General features: G+C 48.6%; 1 protein-coding gene across 1 annotated transcript; it reads right to left on the bottom strand.

Moving 5' to 3' along the window:
• Nucleotides 1-4,679: 4,679 nt before the first annotated feature.
• BPIFA3 (BPI fold containing family A member 3) lies at nt 4,680-14,614 on the bottom strand. The gene is made up of 7 exons (XM_047746368.1): nt 14,256-14,614; nt 9,878-10,028; nt 7,954-8,061; nt 7,194-7,343; nt 5,871-5,955; nt 5,396-5,459; nt 4,680-4,866 (listed from the first exon to the last, which is right to left on the bottom strand). Exons 1-7 carry the CDS (start codon nt 14,374-14,376, stop codon nt 4,832-4,834), a joined length of 714 nt encoding a protein of 237 aa, XP_047602324.1. The 5' UTR covers nt 14,377-14,614; the 3' UTR covers nt 4,680-4,831.
• Nucleotides 14,615-18,171: the final 3,557 nt, after the last annotated feature.

Here is an 18,171-nt window from a genome sequence, read left to right as displayed (position 1 = left end):
TAATAATCAGGATATAGAAGGGTTCCATCACGCCCCACATACCCCCATGCTGCCCTTTTATTGTCACACTCTCCCCCACCCACTGGCAACCACTGATTTGTTCTCTGTCACTACCTATTCGTTGAAGACCCAGGCCTTGGAAACCCATAAACCTTCTCCTCACTTCTGCCAGAACCTCTGCCAGTTCCTCGGAACTGCCTCTCCTACTGCCCTGAGGAGGGCAAGGGGTGTGGAGAATCCTGATATGTGAAAGGTCACACTGCTAACATTTTAGGATGGTGTTTTCCACCTTGGTGACATCAGTGCCTTCCCAAAGTGTTTTTCAGAAACTGTAGGTGGTGCCTTTTGCATCCTACATCTCGGCAGGGTGCTGGGTCTGGGTTCTGTTGCCTGGGAGCAAGATCAGACTGAGGGCGATCATCAGAGGGCCTTGGAAACCTCAGTGGTGGGGTGCCTGGGTGGCTCAGTTGGTTAGGTGCCTGCCTTCGGCTCAGGTCATGGTCCCAGGGTCCTGAGATTGAGCCCCACATTGGCTGGGGCAGGGTGGTGGGGGGGTCCCTGCTCAGCAGGGAGCCTTCTTCTCCCATTCCCCCTGCTTGTGTTCTTCCTTAAACACACAAATAAATAAAAATCTTAAAAAAAAAAAACGGAAACCCCAGTGGTTTTGTTGAGGGGCAGAGGCAAAAAGGGTTCATGGGGAGCTGGGTGCCCTAACTTTGATGAGAATGTATACTTTCTTTTAAATAATAAAAAACTAATAAAAAATTCAGGTAGAACTTGATGATTCATCAGTTGCACACAACATCCAGTGCTCATTCCATCACTTGCCCCCCTTTACTGCCCATCATCCGATTACCCCTTCCCCACCCCCCTCCCCTCCAGCAGCCCTCACTTTGTTTCCTGGAGTTTGGCATCTCTTACGGTTTGTCTCCCTCTCTGTTCTCATCTTACTATATTTTTCCTTCCCTTCCCCTGTGTTCATCTGTTTTGTTTCTTACATTCCACATATGAGTGAAATCATGTGGTATTTGTCTTTCTCTGACTGATTTCACTTAGCTTAGGACCCTCTATCTAGCTCCATCCATGCCGTTGTAATTGGCAAGAGAGAAAAAATATATATGTATATTTTTTTAAAATACAGATTTTATTTATTTATTTTTCATAAATAAAGATTTTCATAAAGAAAAAGAAAAATAAATAATTTTTCATAAAGAAAGAGAGAGCACAAGCAGAGGGAGCAGCAGGCAGAGAGAGAAGCAGGCTCCCCACTGAGCAGGGAGCCCAATGCGGGACTTGATTCCAGGACCCCAGGATCACGACCAGAGCTGAAGGCAGATGATTAACCAACTGAGCCACCCAGGCATCCCGAGTAAATGTGTTTTTTAAGGAGAATTTGCTTAAGTCCCATTTACCACAGAGATGGATTTTCCACCTACATTGGTAGCTAATGATAGTAATAGTTTTTTTAAATGAGACCCTAGAGCCCTGTACTGTTTCTCTACCATGCAGAACAACCCTGGGGGGGGAGGCGCTGAGGCTCAGAGAGGACAGTGACCAGCCCTGGGTCAGACCAACTAGAAAGAGGTGAAGTCAGACTGTCACCTTGGGCTGTCCAACTTCAGTGCTCTTAACTTTGTGAGCGAGTTTGTGGCACAGAATCTTCAGAAAGTTCCTGCTCATGTTCTCTGGAGCCTTCCCACCTCTGAGCTGTCAGACTGCCCTGAGTCCCACTCCCGGCTCATATGAGGCCTCTGGACAAGATTCTTTTCCCTCTTGCAGCCTTGATTGCCTCCCCTACAACGTGGGGCTGATGGCACCCACCCCCAGGGCTGTGGAGAGGGCTAAGCAGGGGAAACAAAGGCAGCTTGCAGCCCAGTGCCTGGCGCAGAGTCAGTACTCCTTAACAGAAGGGCATAGAAGTTTCAAGGCACAGACAGGTGGGGCCTGGAGCCAGCTTTTGGGCACTTGGGGCTGAATTTCTCCTTAAATCCCTCCAGACCCCAGCCCTGGTATCATAATAGAAGCCCATTGTGCCACAAGCTCTGCTGGGAGAAAACATGATGAGTCTATGGCTCTATGACCCTCAAAACAAAAATAGAATCTGAGAAACCTAGGGAGGCCCCTTGAGGAAGGAGGCCCCTGAGTCACCCCTGGAAGGGTCAGGAGGAAGGACAGACAAAAACTGCCTTCAGCAAGGGGCCCTGCAACCTCGCTGGACAATGGGGCCCAGCCCTCCTATGTTTGATCTTAGACTCATGACCTGGAAATCCTCCCCCCATCAAACTCAAGGGGAATCCTCTGTATGAGAACTTGGGCGTTTAGGGTTGCAAATCCCCAACGAAGCATTTTGGATTAGGCGGTCTGAATTGAAAGGAGGAGACAGGAGGCTTTCTCACCCCATTCTCATCTCTGAGCTGTTGACACTTCCTTGTTTGCACTTGTCAGTCCGGCCAATGGCCTCAGTCATCGTTACCCCCTCAGTGTGTGTGTGTGGTGGGGGCTGCTAGGAGGAAGAGTGGGAGGTCTGCAGGGTGAATCCACGAGGCCAAGCCTGGGCTCTAGAGTCTGGCTGCCTGAGCACAAGTCAGCTTGACTGTTTCCTTGCTGTGTGATCTTGGGCTAGGGGCTTTCTCTCTCTCAGCCTCAGGGTCCTCCTGCGTGGATTTGCTGTGAGGATGTGATGGGACACTGAATAGAATCTCTGAGCAGGGGGTGCCTGGGTGGCTCAGTGGGTTAGCGCCTCTGCTTTTAGCTCAGGTCATGATCTCAGGGTCCTGGGATCAAGCCCTGCATCGGGCTCTCTGCTCAGCAGGGAGCTTGCTTCCCTTCCTCTCTCTCTGCCTGCCTCTCTGCCTACTTGTGATCTCTGTCTGTCAAATAAATAAATAAAATCTTTAAATAAATAAATAAATAAATAAAATAAAAAAAAAAGAATCTCTGATCACCAGGCTTGGCACATGCCAACTGCTTAATATGTGTGTGCTACTATGATTAATATGTGTGTGTTATTTCCCCTTGATTTCTCAGAACGCTTTGCCTCCCCTTGGGAGGAGGGCGAGAATCAATATTTAAGAACTGAATAGTCCTTAATCAAATAGTTAACAATGATTTAAATGAGTTTTCATAAGCATTTTCCTATGGACCTAGTGTGTGCTAAACATACTGCAAATGTTTTTTCATATGCTCCTATAAACATCGCATGGTAAATATATTTTTTTAAGATTTTACTTATTTGTCAGAGAGAGAGCACAAGCAAGGGAAATGGCAGAGGGAGAGGGAGAGGCAGGCTTCCTGCTGTGCAGGAAGCCAGATGTGGGGCTCCATCCCAGGACCCTGGGATCATGACCTGAGCTGAAGGCAGACTCTTAACCAACTGAGCCACTCAGGCGTCCCATGATAAATATTTTTTATTCAGAAATGTGTGTTAAAGTCTAATATATGTAAGAAAAATGCACATAAGTGAATAGCTCAGTGAATTTTCTATCTTTTCTTTTCTTAAAAGATTTTATTTATTTAATAGAGATCACAAGCAGTCAGAGAGGCAGGCAGGGGGCTCAATGAGTAGAGAGCCTGATGTGGGGCTCAATCCCAGGACCCTGAGACCATGACCCGAGCCAAAGGCAGAGGCTTAACCCACTGAGCCACCCAGGCGCCTTGCTCAGTGAATTTTCAAAAACTAAACACCATCGCCACACCCAGCATCGAGATCAAGAAACAGAAGCCAGCCTCCAGCCCCTCCCGGTCACTAACACCCTCCTCAAGGCTGCCCATGGCCCTCCTCTCTGACAGCATGGGTTCCTTTTGCTGTTTTTGAGCTTCATATAAATGGGAGATGCAACGTGTGCTCTCCCGTGCCGGGCTTTGTTTCAAGTGTCGTGAAAATGAGTCTTGACGGGCATTCAGGGTGTTGGCTCAGGGACTGTGAGGACCACTGCTGCCATGAGCAGTTTTATGCATGTCTTGTGGTGGCCTCAGGCCCGTGTTTCTGTGCGGTGCCTGCGGGGAGTGGCTGCAGGGCCACAGGCCAGGCCTATGGGTTGCTTTTGTAGCCACTGCCACCGGGATTCGGAAAGCAATGGTGCACCTCACCTCCCACCAGTGGGGTCCAGGCTCTTGTTGCTCCACATCCTGGAAGATCTCTATCCCCACTATGTGGGTGAGGGAGACCTGAAGGGAAGTTGCCTTGTCCCCAGCACAGCCAGTGAGTCCTCAAACCAGAATCACCCACCTTAACAGGCACTTGCTGCCCTCCCACTCTGGGCCAGCCCTGTCCTGGGGGCCGGGGATCAGTGGTCATTCTGAGGCACAGGGTTCATACCCACACGGGACTTCTCATTGGGCTGAACTGAATTTGAACTCAGATCTGTCCAGTGCCAACATTTACGCTTTCCACTCTGTCATCCTTTCCCTACACTCCATTGAAGCCTGGCAAAGCAGTTGGCACATAGTAGGTACTCAACAAATATGGGCTGAAAGGGAATGGGAACTCTCAACAGGGCCCTCCCTGCATTGATGAGCAAACCTGGAGATGGGCTTCTCGCTGTCAGTTACAGGAAAACACAGTATTTTCTCTGGTGTTTCTAGACTGATGAGCAAACCCAGGCATAGTTAGTCTTAGCATGGATCCTTCATCAAGTCTGACTTCTGGAACACTAAACTCAGGGCCCAGGAAGGGGCATCTCTGTACCCTTCAGAGTTAGAGTTTATTATGGGACAGGACAGGCCGCCACAGGGCCTGCGGTAAAGGTGTTTGGGGGCAATGGAAGCCCCACTCTGAGGAAGACTTAAAGTCTTAAGGTGTGGAACCTCCTTCCAGGTCAGTGGGTTGCACTCATAGTTGGTTGAATTTGTGATCAGCAGCCTGTTCTGTAAGGAGAAGAGGCAGCATCAGTCACTAGGGTGACTGCCCATCTAGCCCCTGCAGGGGACTCTCATCCATCCATGCCAACCTAGGGCCAGTGCCTGAGCTACTTGGGTTTACATTCTTTCCAGATGGTAAGTAGTTATGCGTTTATTCCATTCACTAGACTGTGAGCTCCGTGAAGGTGGGAACAGTGTCTCTCTGCAAATGGAGGGTGGTCTCAGGTTCGGGGTGGGGTGCAGTGATCCCTAAAGGACTGAATGGAGATCTTGGGAGGAGCTACAGTTTCTGGAGAAACTGTACCAGATTCTGGTAATCTGGAGATTTGGATGACTGGCGGGGCATAGCTGGTAGGCATGCCCTCTGCTGTCTTAGCTCTCTCAGGGGACAGGAACGATCATCATCATATGGTCCCCTCTAAGTGTGCTCAGAGCACAGGCAGACACCCCTCCACAGGCCTCACTGGGAGCTGCACTGGGACACCTCCTCCCTTTACCATTCCCGAGTCCTCCCTGGACGGACACGGACACTCACCCATGAGGCTCTTCAACAATTTCACGTCCAGCTGTCTGAGGATTTCACTGATCAGAGGACACACCTGGGCCACCAACACAGAAGGGTCAGGCCAGGGACTAGGAAAAGAAAGCCTGTGGCTGGAAGCTTAGGCCTCATTGGATTTCCACAGGGAATCATAGCAAGAGCGGCTCCCTTGTATTGAGCACCGGCGGGATGCCATGCACAGCACTTCCGCTGCCCGAATCCGTGACGACTCTATGACATAGGAACTGCGGGGATTCCCATGCTACAGATGGGCAAACTGAGGTGCGGGGAGGCTGAGTCCCTTGCCAAGGACACCCAAGCCAGTAGATAACAAAGCTGAAATTTTTAATGGAAAATTTTCAGGTCCTAAAGCCCAAGATTGCAAACTTTTTTTCTGAATTGCCAGTGTGTATGTCCTGACCCTCAGACACAAAGATAACCCAGGGGACAATATTTTTCTTAAACTTACCTGACTTTCCACCAGGTGCGGGATAACTTTTGCCAGGTTCTCCCTGAGGTTGTGGAGAAAATGTTTCATCTTTGGTGAGATATCTCTAGAAAGAAGGTAGATGCACAGAACAGATAAATCCGTGCAGTACCAATGCCAGGCACTAGGCACTGAGTACACCTTACACAGTCATCCTCAGCAGCCCTATACTAGAGGCATTGCTGTCAGTAGTTGAAGGGGCAACTCAGAGAGGTGATATGATTTGCCTAAGGTCACACAGCCAGTAAGAGCTGATTAAATTATAACCAGGTCAGTAGAGCTCCAGAGTTCAGACCTTCCCCTGCACTGTCCTAGCCTTGAGTGCCTGGCATGATTTAGGCATTTAGTGAATGTCTGATGAGTAAATGAATGGACACCCACTGAAGACCTAGTTGCTTTCAGCATTCTGGAATTGCAGGAGAAATCACACCCAAATCTTGCCCTCAGGAGTCTCACAGTCTGCTGACTTGATAGACTTAGTCAGCCAGTATATAAGTCTATTATACTCTATTAATTAATATGCCCTACAAATAGCTCTATTTTTTTTTTCTATCTTGTTCACAACTGTATCTCTAGCATCAGGCATGCCATGTCTGGCTCATAGTAGGTTCTCAATCAGTATTTGTTGAATGAATGAGTGATGAAGAGGAGTTCTAGAGAAGAAGGGAAGGGCATTCCAACCAAATCGATCAGCATGTGCAAAGACACGGTGGTATGAAAATCCATGGTGTGTTGATGGAGGGGTAGGCCCTTCAGCAACACAAGAGGGCAAAGGGCTATAAGATGGGGCAGGTGAGAGGACAAGTGGGGTTCTGACTGACATCCAGGAGTTTGCCCTTCATTCAGAGGGCTTTGGAGAACCACTGGAGAGTTTGGAGGAGGAGCTAGGAGACATGACCCCGTTTCTGTGCTAGAAAGTTAATTCTGCCACAGCGGAAGAATGGAGTGAAGGAGGTGAGTTCTGAGTCTGGGAAACCCAGCTTGGCTCCTGCAGTGGTCCACAAAGTGGTCTAGGAGCTGGGGTAGTAGCTCTGGGGATGGAGAGAGAGGAGACAAGCGGGGGCTGCCAGTAGGTCATTGATGGGAGCCAGTGAAGGTGGGCAGTTGGGCCTGAGGAGGACAAGAGTTTGGCTCCTGGGAGGTTGGCTGGGCCATCACTGGGATGCTGACTCAGGAAGAGAAGTAGGTCCTGGGGAAAGGGTGAGATCTGTGTTGGGCTCATCCAGGAGGTGGTAGAGCCGCATGGCCACAGCTAAGGCTAGGCAGGAAGGGGCCCAGCCCAGTGGAGGGCAGCTGGGATCTTACTCTGTTAGGACTGTCGTGTGGATGCTACTCGGCTCTACAGAGCAATTGCCTATCACCAGATGCCTCCGGCCAAACTCGTCTTTCTCCAGCCAGAACTCCACAACCAGGTTCATGCTTGCACGTGTCTTTATAATCTTGTTATTGAAGGACCTGGGGACGAGAGAGAGGAGGGGGAGGGAAAGGGCAGGAAACAGAGAGGAGGTGGTGGAAACATCCAGCACAAAGGGAAGAGTGACTCTTTCAATAAACCAGCCCAGCCTGTTGACTCCTGCAACCAGTGACCAAGGAGAAAATGCTGTTAGGCAGAGTGACTTCTGAAAATCCTTTAGACAGACCAGCTAAGGGGCCTTTTGATATTCAGAAGTAGAGAGTTTATCTTATTTAAAAAGTCTGTACGGTTTAGCTGTCATCTCCCGTTTTCTTCGAAGCAGCTGACGGTAAAGGATAGTCTGAGCAGATGGAGGGAAGGTGATGATATAATTTAAGTGTTTCTCTCTTTTTAAAAAAATCAATGTAATGAACTCACATAGGTTTAAATGAGCAAATGACTAGGGATTGCCACCCACATTTCAGCTGAAGAAACTGGGGCTCGAAGATGTGAAGTGACCTGCCCAGGGTCACATAGTGAGTGAGTTCATAACCAGGTTGGAGTCATAAAGATCAAGGTTCCCCAGGTTGCCAAATTCCACCATCCCCCCAACTCCCAGATTCCCACTGAGGAAGAACAGCACCCCACCGACCCTGCTGCTGTATGACTCACAGTCTCAAGTCAATGTCAAATTCAAGTGAGATGTTTGCTGAGAACCACTCCTTATGGAAAGACATCCGGATCCCACTGTAGTCAAGCTGAATGTTGGTGATGTTGGCGCTACAGAAGGAAAGAGCAGAGGCCCTTCGAGTGGGAGGGAGCTCAGACATCAGGTTCTCAGGCTGACAAGAAAAGCTGGCATGCTGTTTATGAAAAGGGCCTGGTGGTGGGGTTTGGAGTCAGATCCTTTTAAAGATGCTGGGAGGGCAAGAACCACCTGCAGGAGCCTAGGGCTGCAAGTTGTCCCAGAGGGCCCTTCACAGCTCCACACCACGAACGTGTGCAACCCACGGCCAGCTGCAGACCCACACGGGGGCTGTTCTCAGACCCAGCCACTGCCTCCCAAGCCCTGGGACCCTTCTTGGCTTTCTCCATCCCTCACCTTCACATTCAACCCAACAGTGAATCATGCTGGCTCTGCTTACAAAATATACCCAGAGTTTGGCAACTTCCCACTCCTCCTGTCCCTTTCACCTGGACCAGGCTACCATCACTTCTCGCCTGGAGATGTTCTAGTTTCTCTCTGGGCTCCTTACCATGAACTTGGTCTTTCTACAAACTATTCTCCATGCAGCCGCCAACAGGCAGCCTTATTACTTAACACTCTCCCTGGGTTTCTCACTGCTCTTGGAATAAAATCCAAACTCCACACTGTGAACCCTAAGACCTGCAGGGTCTGGCCCCACCTGCCTCCACTTCCGCACCTTCTACCACCCTCTGCCTTGCTCACCCAGCCACAAAGGACTTCTCATTCTAAGACACACCAGTCTCTTTCCTGCCTCGGCCTTTGCACTTACTGCCCTTCTATGTCCTTCATGTGGTTTGCTTCCTTCTCTTCATTCTTCCTAGGGATTATCTCTTTAGAAAGGTCTTCCTGATCAGCCCCATTCTTACCTTGCTAAAGCTGTCTTCATAACATATCCCTGTACCTGAAATTAGTTATTTACTTTTGTGATTTAACTAACTAGGATATAAGATCCAAAAAGGCAGTGACCATATGTCCTGTTCATAGCTGTATTCCAAGGACCCAGCCCAGGTCCTGGTACACAGCAGGTGTACAATGAATGCTTGTAACAACTATTATTAACAGAATGGAAGGAGGGAAGTGTTGTGGCTGTAGACATCCAGGGAAACCCTGCCAGCAAGTACGAGGGCTCATTAGAATGGCAAGACTGAGGGGCGGAATGAGAGAGAAGGGAGCTTAAGGGCGCAGTAGGCGGGAACTGGGTTGCTGCAGTGGAGCGGCTGGGGGCCTGGGAGGCTGAGGAGGCCCTGCCCTCCAGAGGAAGAAGTGGAAGTATGGTCGAGCATCCCGGTCCTGCTCTGCTGGGCTAATTGGAGGGCCCAATGCCTACACATCTACTGTGTGCGACAGAGAAAGCTCCTAAGCCCGCGAGCCAGGGACAGCTATGTCACCCTTTTTACTGATGAGGGCTTAAGGCTGAAGCTCAGAGACCTCAAACACCTTATCTAGAGTCACACAGCTATCAAACAATAGAGTGGGATTCAAATGTCAGACGCTAGTCCTGGGTTCCTTTGGCACCCCAGACGTTGATCCAGGCTGTGCTTTGGGCACCCATCCTATAGATAAGGCTTGAGTGCTCAGGCCATTTCCCCAAGGTTGGTGGCAGACCCAGGATTTAAGTGCAGAAACTTTTGTTCCTGGCTTTGCTTTTATCACCCTGTTACGCTTCCTCCCCAAATGACCTCTCATATTGGGCCCCCCACTCAGTCTTGCATTGGGCCTTTCATCCCCTTCTTCCAGTCTTCCTGCTTTCCCTTTTCACAGCCGTGTGCCCCCACGTGCTGAGCTCTGCCCTCTGACCCAGAGCTTTATAGAGAGTCCTAGGACCAGGGATGGGGTTCAGGGGCTCACCTGCTTTCTTGCTGTTGCTGGAGGTTCATGCCATTTATTAGCCGGCCCACCATCCCTGGGGCCATCTGCCCCGAGGCATTCAGACTGTCCATGAGGCGGAGGTTCTGGATTCGACCCTCTGCGTTGTGCTTCATGAGGCCCTGGGCAATAACTGGAAATGGACAATGGACCAGTGACATTGCACAGTGTCGTGGACAAGGTAGGGGGTTTGGAGTCAAGAAGCCGAGGTTGTGTGTGGGCTGCTGCATCTGCTTCTTGCTGAGTGATGGGTGCTTGTCACTCCTCAACTCCACCCTCTACACGGAAACCCACATGTCTCATCTGGAAAGTGGTGCTTTGCAGGGCTGAGGTGACAGCCTTGCTGAGGTTCTGGCCAGCAAGAGTGGCTCAAAGGAAATGTAATGGTGGGAAGCCTGCCCAATATGATCCGGGCCACAGAACCTAGTGTACAGCATGTATATCACAGTAAATGTTGCTTGGAGAGAACAACTAGGAAGAGAATGAATGTAATTTCTCCCACACTGTGCCCGGAATCAGCAGCAGAACTAAGCAGAGGTCCCAGCAGAGAATGAACTCCAAAAAGGAAGGGATTTTCAAGTGCCAGGCACACTGAAATCCTGCCTGTCTTGATACTAGGTTGGGGTCCAGCTCTGGCGAACCTCCAAGCATACCACAGGACACATGTATTTCACTGACTTCACCCTCCCTGGGATCAGAACCCACACTGCAGAGCAGCAGAAACCATGGTTCCCCCTCATTATCCCCTGTTTCTGTTGCCTGCAAAGAAGAAAGTGTGTTTGGAGTCCTAGATCTGCCACCTTCCTGGGTCTTGATTTCCTCATCTGTATAATGGGGGCAGTAATAATGCACATCTCACAAGGTTCTTGTAAGTTGAGATAAGTTGTCCAAACAGAATTGGATAAATATCATTTATCCAAAAAAAGAATATTATTGAACATCTATTGGGTATAGGCCTTGTGGTGCATACCAAAGACACAGAACAGTTTCCTGTCTAGTAAGAGGGATATACATTGACTAAATAGTTTCAAAGATAGAGTGATACTATAGATATGCCTAGAACTCTTGGTAGTTCTTGGCTAATGATAACAACACTTGGAAAATTGTGAGCAGTGGACTAGTAGTTGCCAGTCCAATATCTATCCATCTGTCTATCCATCTGTCTAATATCCATCCATCTATCCATCCATCCACCTCCCATCCATCTTCCTTCTGTTCAAATATCCACCCATCTATTCATCTATCTATCCATACTCCCATTCATCCATCCTGTCATTCCCATCTGAATCCTGTTTTGATTCAGGCAATCTGTCCAGTTCCTTGTCCAGATGAGGCCTTTGATTATCTGAGCCATCATTGCCTGGTGACTCTTTTCAGGTTTAAAGTGGGCATATAACACAAGTTGGCCTTATCAGACTAAACAGATGATCTTAGTTTTCACATTTGAGGGGAAGTTTCTTTCTCTGTCTCCTACTGAAAGGGAGCAAGGCAGTCTGTCACTCTGATGGTCATTGGCCACCATTTTCCTACCACGCTGGGAACTAGCAGCCTGAGGATGACACTGTGATGATAGCAGAGATTAAAAAAAAAAAAAAAGGGTAAAATCCAGCTCTGGGTGGCACCTTTGAGCTCCTGATTGAATCAGACCAGGAGTTTGTCCTACCTGTGAATTTTGGTTATGTGAAATAACGTTTTTGGTTTTTTTTCCAGCCATATTGAATTGGGTTTTCTGTTCTGTGCAGCTAAGTATCCTAACTGATAGGAGACATGGTTATAGTGATAAATATATTCACAGCTGAAAAAGCATTTGGCCCATGCTTTTCTTCATTTAAATCTCCAGGGTGGCCCCATGAAATAGCATTCTAACTACACTTATTGTAACCATGAGGCTGCCTGGACCCCCAAATACACATGAATGTAATTCATAACCCAAATGGAATGGATACCTTTGTTGCAAACCATAAAATGCCAAGTTGTGATGAGGGAAATGGGAAACACTGATTTCAAGATTTAAGAAGTAGAAATAGTTAATTGAAGATTCCATTCCCCCAAAGTGTTTGATGTGGATGGTTTTGGGGAAGAGTTTTACCAAACTTTATATAAAGAGGTAATTGTGAAAAAGATAAAAAAAAGAAAAAGGTGCCAGATTCATTTTATGAGGCCAGGGTAACTTGCCCAGCTTCCAGAACAGTATTAGGGAAGAAAGGTCCACATTGATTTCATGTATGAAAAATTGGCTAAATTCCTATAAGATTCTTAGCTAACAAATTGAGTAGCCAATAGTACATTATAAAAATACAAATAATACATTATATGTTAATAAAAAATCTCTAAAAATATATTACATTGTAAAATATATTTTAGTATGTTACATTATAAGTACATTCTAGTACATTATAGAAATAGTACAGTATAAATATATCATTCTAGTAAATTATAAAGTATCAAATTTATTCCAGAAATGCTGGGATGGGTTCAACAGACAAAAATCTATTCATACAATTTATCACATTAACGATTTAGAAGAAAAAATGGAGTAATTTTTAGAGATAGAAAAACATTTGTTAAAAGCCAGTACTGATTTATGATTAAGAAAAATTAATAAAAAAAGAAAAATTCAGAAAACCAGAAATATGGGGATTTCTTTAACATGATAAAAAAGATTTCAAAAACCTCCGGAAAATGTCGTACTTAGTGGAGCATTCTACATCTACAACTTTGTGACAGTTTGGGAGAAATGTTAGCACTGGTTAGACCTGAAGAAGGACCAGCGTCAAGAATAAATTAACGCTGGGGCGCCTGGGTAGCTCAGTGGGTTAAAGCCTCTGCCTTCGGTTCAGGTCATGGTCTCAGGGTCCTGGGATCAAGCCCTGCATCGGGCTCTCTGCTCAGCAGGAGCCTGCTTCCTCCTCTCTCCCTGCCTGTCTCTCTGCCTACTTGTGCTCCCTGTCTATCAAATAAATAAATAAAATCTTAAAAAAAAAAGAATAAATTAACCCTCAAATCAGAGAGGATAAAATAAATCCCTGGGGAAGCAAAGAGAAACATGGACAAGAGATGAGGACAGGGAATTCGAAGAAGTCAAATGGCTAATGAAACTGGGATGAAGGGCTCAAACTTCCCACGGATCAGATGAAGTCAAGCTGAGACAATTCCAGAGCATTCACGTGCACTTCAGGCTGGCAGACGGGAGAAAGACAGTGTTACATATGGAATTGTGTAGCTCCTCCTGGCCCCAAATGAAAATATTGAGGTTTTAGCGTCCAATGGGACTGTATTTGGAGACTGTTCCTCCTTGAAGGAGGTAAAGAAGCTTAAGCTGTGGTCATAGGGTTGGGGCCCTAATCTGATAAGACTGGTGTCCTTCTAAGAAAAGACAGAGACAGCAGAGTGCACTCTCCATGCACATGCGGAAGGAAGGACCATGTGAGGACACAGGGAGAGGGCAGAGACCCTCAAGCTAGAAGGAAGAGAGAAGAAGAGGGGTTTCATCAGAAGCCAACCCTGTGGGCGCCTTCCATTTTGAACTGCCAGCCTCCAGAATTGTGAGAAAAGAAATGTCTGTTGTTTGAGCCCCCCAGCCTGTGGTATCTTGCTATGGCTAGTGGAGTAGACTGAGGCAGATGAATCCTCTCCAGTTTTGGGAAACAGGGCTGGAGAGATGGGTATGCTTGTTAGTCACTGGAGCCCGTATAGAGCAGCACAGCCCTTCTAGAAAGCAGTTTGACAGTCATTCGTTAAATTGAGTTTGTATCCACCCTAGGGCCCAGCCACCCATTCCACTTCTGGGTCTCTCCCAGAGACATTCTTCTATGGCTCCTAACAGGGACATATGCAAGGATGTTGATCTCAGGGTAGCTTATATTAGTGGGGAGTTAGAGACGACTCAGCAGTCCATCCCTAGGGAAGTGGCCAGGCAGTGATGAGTCCAGTCTCATGGACTTCTCATTACCAGCATGAAGCAACAGATGTCAACAGCACAGTGTCCAGTGAAAACAGTAAAAATCAAGATCTATATGGTGATGCCATCTATGCAAATCAAAACACTGTTATGTTGTATCAGGATGTGATTGTACATAAACACATGTGTTAAACACACCACAGAGCCGAGGAAGAGGGGTGGGAGTGAGAATAAGCAGTAAAGGGGAAAACGATAGAATAAAGCCAAGAGGGCCTTGCCACGATTCTCAGTAATGATGACATTCCATGAACTGGCATATGATCAATTCAACCTCAGTTTTCTACACTTGAGGTCTAAGAGAAAAAGGGAGAGAGGGAGTGACTGACCCAAGGTCACCCAGCAGGATGATGCCTTCCCCACCCACCCTGAGACAGTGGGCAGAGCACGGGGTGAGCTTACTTCTCGCCAGAGCTGGTCTGTCCATGTGGGCCTCGACCAGGCCACGCCAAGGCTGCTTGTGCAGTGCTGAGGGCACCGACAGCAAGCTGAGGAGGACCAGGAGCCTCCAGATTGGACACATCTTGGGCTCTGGGACCTGCAGGTGTCAAGAAGGGTCATATGGTACCCAGGTGGGTGGTTGCCGGGTTGGCTGCCTGAATGAGTGGACTCATGGTTTTCTTTGGGAGAATGACTTACCAGAGTTAGCCCTGAGCATGCTGTGGGGAGGTGTCGTGATGGGCGCTGGCAGCTGCCACTGGGCTTTGCTCACATGGTGAGGGCGGCAGGTGGAACCCTGTGGGGAGGGCCAGGGATCCAGAGGGAGGCTGTGTTGCTTGGATACGCCCACTAGAGCCCACTGTTGGGTCATCCAGTGAGAGTCCCCTCCCAGATCCTGCTCAGGCTGGGTATTGGGGATCCTACAGTAAATGAACAAGGATAGCTAATTTCAGTTTTTCCAGGTGGATTAGGACTTTCTCAAGGTCAAGATCATTCGCAATGCCTACCATGATGCTTGCTTGCCAGGAATTAGTGTTAATGAATGTTTGTTGGGTGACTCAATGACTGAACACATGAATGAGTGAGAACAGTTGATCTCTGAACCACCTAACAAACTTTAAGTTTCTGTAGGGGAGGGTGTGAGGCGAATTAATCTTCCTGTGTCCAGTACTGCCCATGTTTACCACACGGTAGTTAGCAGTAAGAGTTTGTTAAATGATATGAATGAATGAATGAACAGTTGGATGGATGGTTTATGGATAAGGTTTACTGGAGGCGGACAGAGAGCCTTGAAGCCAAAGCATTAGGTTTACTTCACTGCCCTGGAGTTGGGGATCGGAGAAACTTCAGTTCAAATCCCCCTGTCCTCACCATCTCAGGAAATAGTGCCACAATCTATCCAGTTGCTCTGGCCCCAGCTCTTGGGGTCCTTCTCGACTCTTCTTCCCACTTTGCCCACCACCCATCTGTCAGGCCACCCTGTCAGCACTTCTGGAGCCTGACCACATCCAGCAGCCCCTCCTCAGCCCCCCTCATGTCGCCCTGGATTACACTGGGCTGCCCCTACCTGGTTTCGTGGCTTTCTCCCTTGCCCACCTACAATCTGTTTTGCACACCACAGCCTGTACAATCATTTAAAAAAAAGATTTATCTATTTTCATGAGGTGGGTAAAGGGGCAGAAGGAGAGGGAAGGAAGAGAATCTCCAGTAGATTCCCCGCAGAGTCCGACACAGGGCTCGAGCTCACGACCCTGAGATCATGACCTGAGCCAAAACCGAGGATCAGATGCTTAACCGAGCCACCCCAGTGTCCCCTGCGTGATCATTTTAAGATGTTAATCAGACCAGGGCCCTCCTCTACTCAAAATTCTCTCAAGTTTTCCACTGCAGCTACACAGGCCTCAGGGGTCCGGACCCCACAGTTCAGCTGCTGGGAGCTCTGAGACAAAGGCACTCCTCACTCCCTGTGTTCTCTTCCTGGGCTGTAGGGAATGTGCAGGGTCCTTTGCAGAGCTCACAAAGCCCTGGGGCTGTTCTTGGGCACTTCACATCCAGTTTTGTAAGAGATCATAACGAAAGCATTCGTTCAGGGTGATGGCTTTCCGGAATTGTCGTCCTTGCAGGGTTCACACTCCCCTTGGGGATGTTTGTAGAATATCAGTTACCTCGAAATGTACTTTTCCACTCTTCCTGGTCTTGTGTAACCAGTTGGGATTTTGTTATTTTTTGTTGAGAAAATTGGAGAAGAGTGGGCACTGTTGGGAGGAACAAACCTGTTGTCCTTGCTCTTTGAAGGTCTGACCTTGGGAGTAGGGCGGGCTGTTAGTCCTGCCCCATCACAGGCTGTGACTCTTAGGGCCACCGAATCTACAGAGATAACAGGGTGGAGGGTGTGGACTTTCCAAGCCCGGTGCAGGACAGGGGAGTGGGAGGCCACTGCTCGGTGGTGAGCCCTGCAGTTCCTTGTCCTGGTGGTGCCCCTGTTCCTGTGGGGAGGCTGACAGTCTCTAGCCATCCCAGCTGGGAGCACGTGATGGTGACGTGTGGCTGTGAAGGGGAGGCAGAGGTGCTCTGCGAGGGCCCAGTGAGGGAAAATCTGAGCAGTGGGGAGGGGGCTGTCAGAGAAACGACCTCCCTGAGGAGGACATTGAAGGGAAAGGTTAGCTGGTGTGGCGTCTCCCCCTAGCCCGTCGCCCTCCCACCCTCCATCCCTGGCAGCCACCTCCAAGGCAGTGGGCTGACATTCATTTGGTGGACTGCGTTCACTGTGCGAAGCCGGCTCTGCAGGTGATCTCACTGTACCTTCCTAACGCATGTGAGGGGACAGGGGCCGAGAGGAAGGCAGCAGCCTGTGGAGCTCCCGGCCTGGAGGAGGATGATCTGCCCTCTCCAGCAGGCTCTCGGGCCTCCCCCGAGTAGTGAGATGTTGCTTCCTTTGGAAGGTGGAGCTGCTGGGGGCCCCAAACCTCATCTGTTACCATCACCTTTACTATTTCAAAGAATTTCCGTTCAAACAAACTTCACCTTTTTGGGGGGGCATTCTGAAAATGTGACAAAAACTTTGGTTTGTCTGTTAAAAACAAAATGCACCTCGTTAAAAAATGTTGCTCGCAGTAGTAGGATCACCATCATCCTCCTAAGGTGTACCCATCGACACCAGTTAAAGCCCTGGCTCTTCTGGGTAGCTGACTTTCAAGGAGTTTGACTTGGATAAAAATGTATTTATCTGTCGGGGCGCCTGGGTGGCTCAGTGGGTTAAAGCCTCTGCCTTCGACTCAGGTCATGATCTCAGGGTCCTGGGATCGAGCCCCACATCGGGCTCTCTGCTCGGTGGGGAGCCTGCTTCCCTCCTCTCTCTGCCTATCTCTCTGCCTACTTGTGATTTCTCTCTGTCAAATAAATAAATAAATTCTTAAAAAAAAAGAGAAAAATGTATTTATCTGTCAACCATTACTCCCTCTGGGCCTGTGATGGGCCAGGCACTGTGCTTGGCTCTAGGCAGTAACAGACAACCTGCTCCTCCAGCAACTTTTGGTCTGGTGAGAGAATCAGAAGCATTACACGGCAGAAGCAGTACCTGGAACAATTACAGGTCATATCAAAGGGAAAAAGTTGGGTAAGACTGAGAATAGGAGGGAGGCCACTTTGGGCAATGCGTAGGGAAGGTCTCTAAAGAAGGTGACATTTGAGCTGAGTCCAGGAGGAGATGGAATCTGCACTGAGTGTAGATGGGGGAGGGTGTGTCTGGTAGACAGGATGGCAGGGGCAAAGGCCCTGAGGTGGGAAAAGGCTCAGCAGATTGGAGGAACAAGGGAAGATGGGTGTGGCTGCACCTACGGGGTCAGATCTTGGAGTGCACAGGCCCAGGCTCCTGTTCATAGCTCCAGAGAGGGGGTGTCCAGTGTGACAAGGAGGCAGGAGTTTCCCCTGGCCAAACCAAAGGCCAAGCAGGCTTTTGTACATGATCACCCTCCTATATAGTTGGGCAGAGGTGCCCACCTCCACCAACCCTGCAACCCCACCCCTTCCCCACTGCAACTCCCTGGGCGCTAAGGCAGCTCCAGGTCCACAGCCAAAGGGAGAGGTCCTGAAACTCCAGGGGGCAGCAGAATGGATGGAAGCAGAATGGTGGAAGATTCCTGAACCTGATTCAGTAGGTGGGCTGGTTTCATTCACTGAGAATCAGGCTTCTATGGAATGGAATTCATTATTCACAGAGGCATTCATTTATTTCATTTTTTGGTAGAAATGTATATTTTTAATAATCATAGACGTCTAAAGACTGGAACTTTAACCCAAAGGCAAACTCCCTGGAAAAGGGGGTGAGAGGAGTGGGGTGCCTTCTGAATGGAACATCGGGTTGGACAAAGGATGATGA

This window comes from Lutra lutra, chromosome 9, assembly GCF_902655055.1.
Source record: "Lutra lutra chromosome 9, mLutLut1.2, whole genome shotgun sequence".
Classification (NCBI taxonomy): domain Eukaryota; kingdom Metazoa; phylum Chordata; class Mammalia; order Carnivora; family Mustelidae; genus Lutra; species Lutra lutra.
The sequence above is the reverse complement of the archived record's forward strand: the minus strand, read 5'-3'. Positions and strand labels throughout refer to the sequence as shown.

Bases quoted from the DNA above. Each gene is read 5' to 3' on its own strand.
- BPIFA3 (XM_047746368.1), bottom strand. From the start codon at position 14,376: ATGTGTCCAATCTGGAGGCTCCTGGTCCTCCTCAGCTTGCTGTCGGTG. The intron at 10,029-14,255 runs GTAAGCTCACCC...GTCCATTTCCAG, and splicing joins CAGACCAGCTCTGGCGAGAA to TTATTGCCCAGGGCCTCATG. The intron at 7,344-7,953 runs GTGAGTCATACA...TCTCGTCCCCAG, and splicing joins TTTGACATTGACTTGAGACT to GTCCTTCAATAACAAGATTA.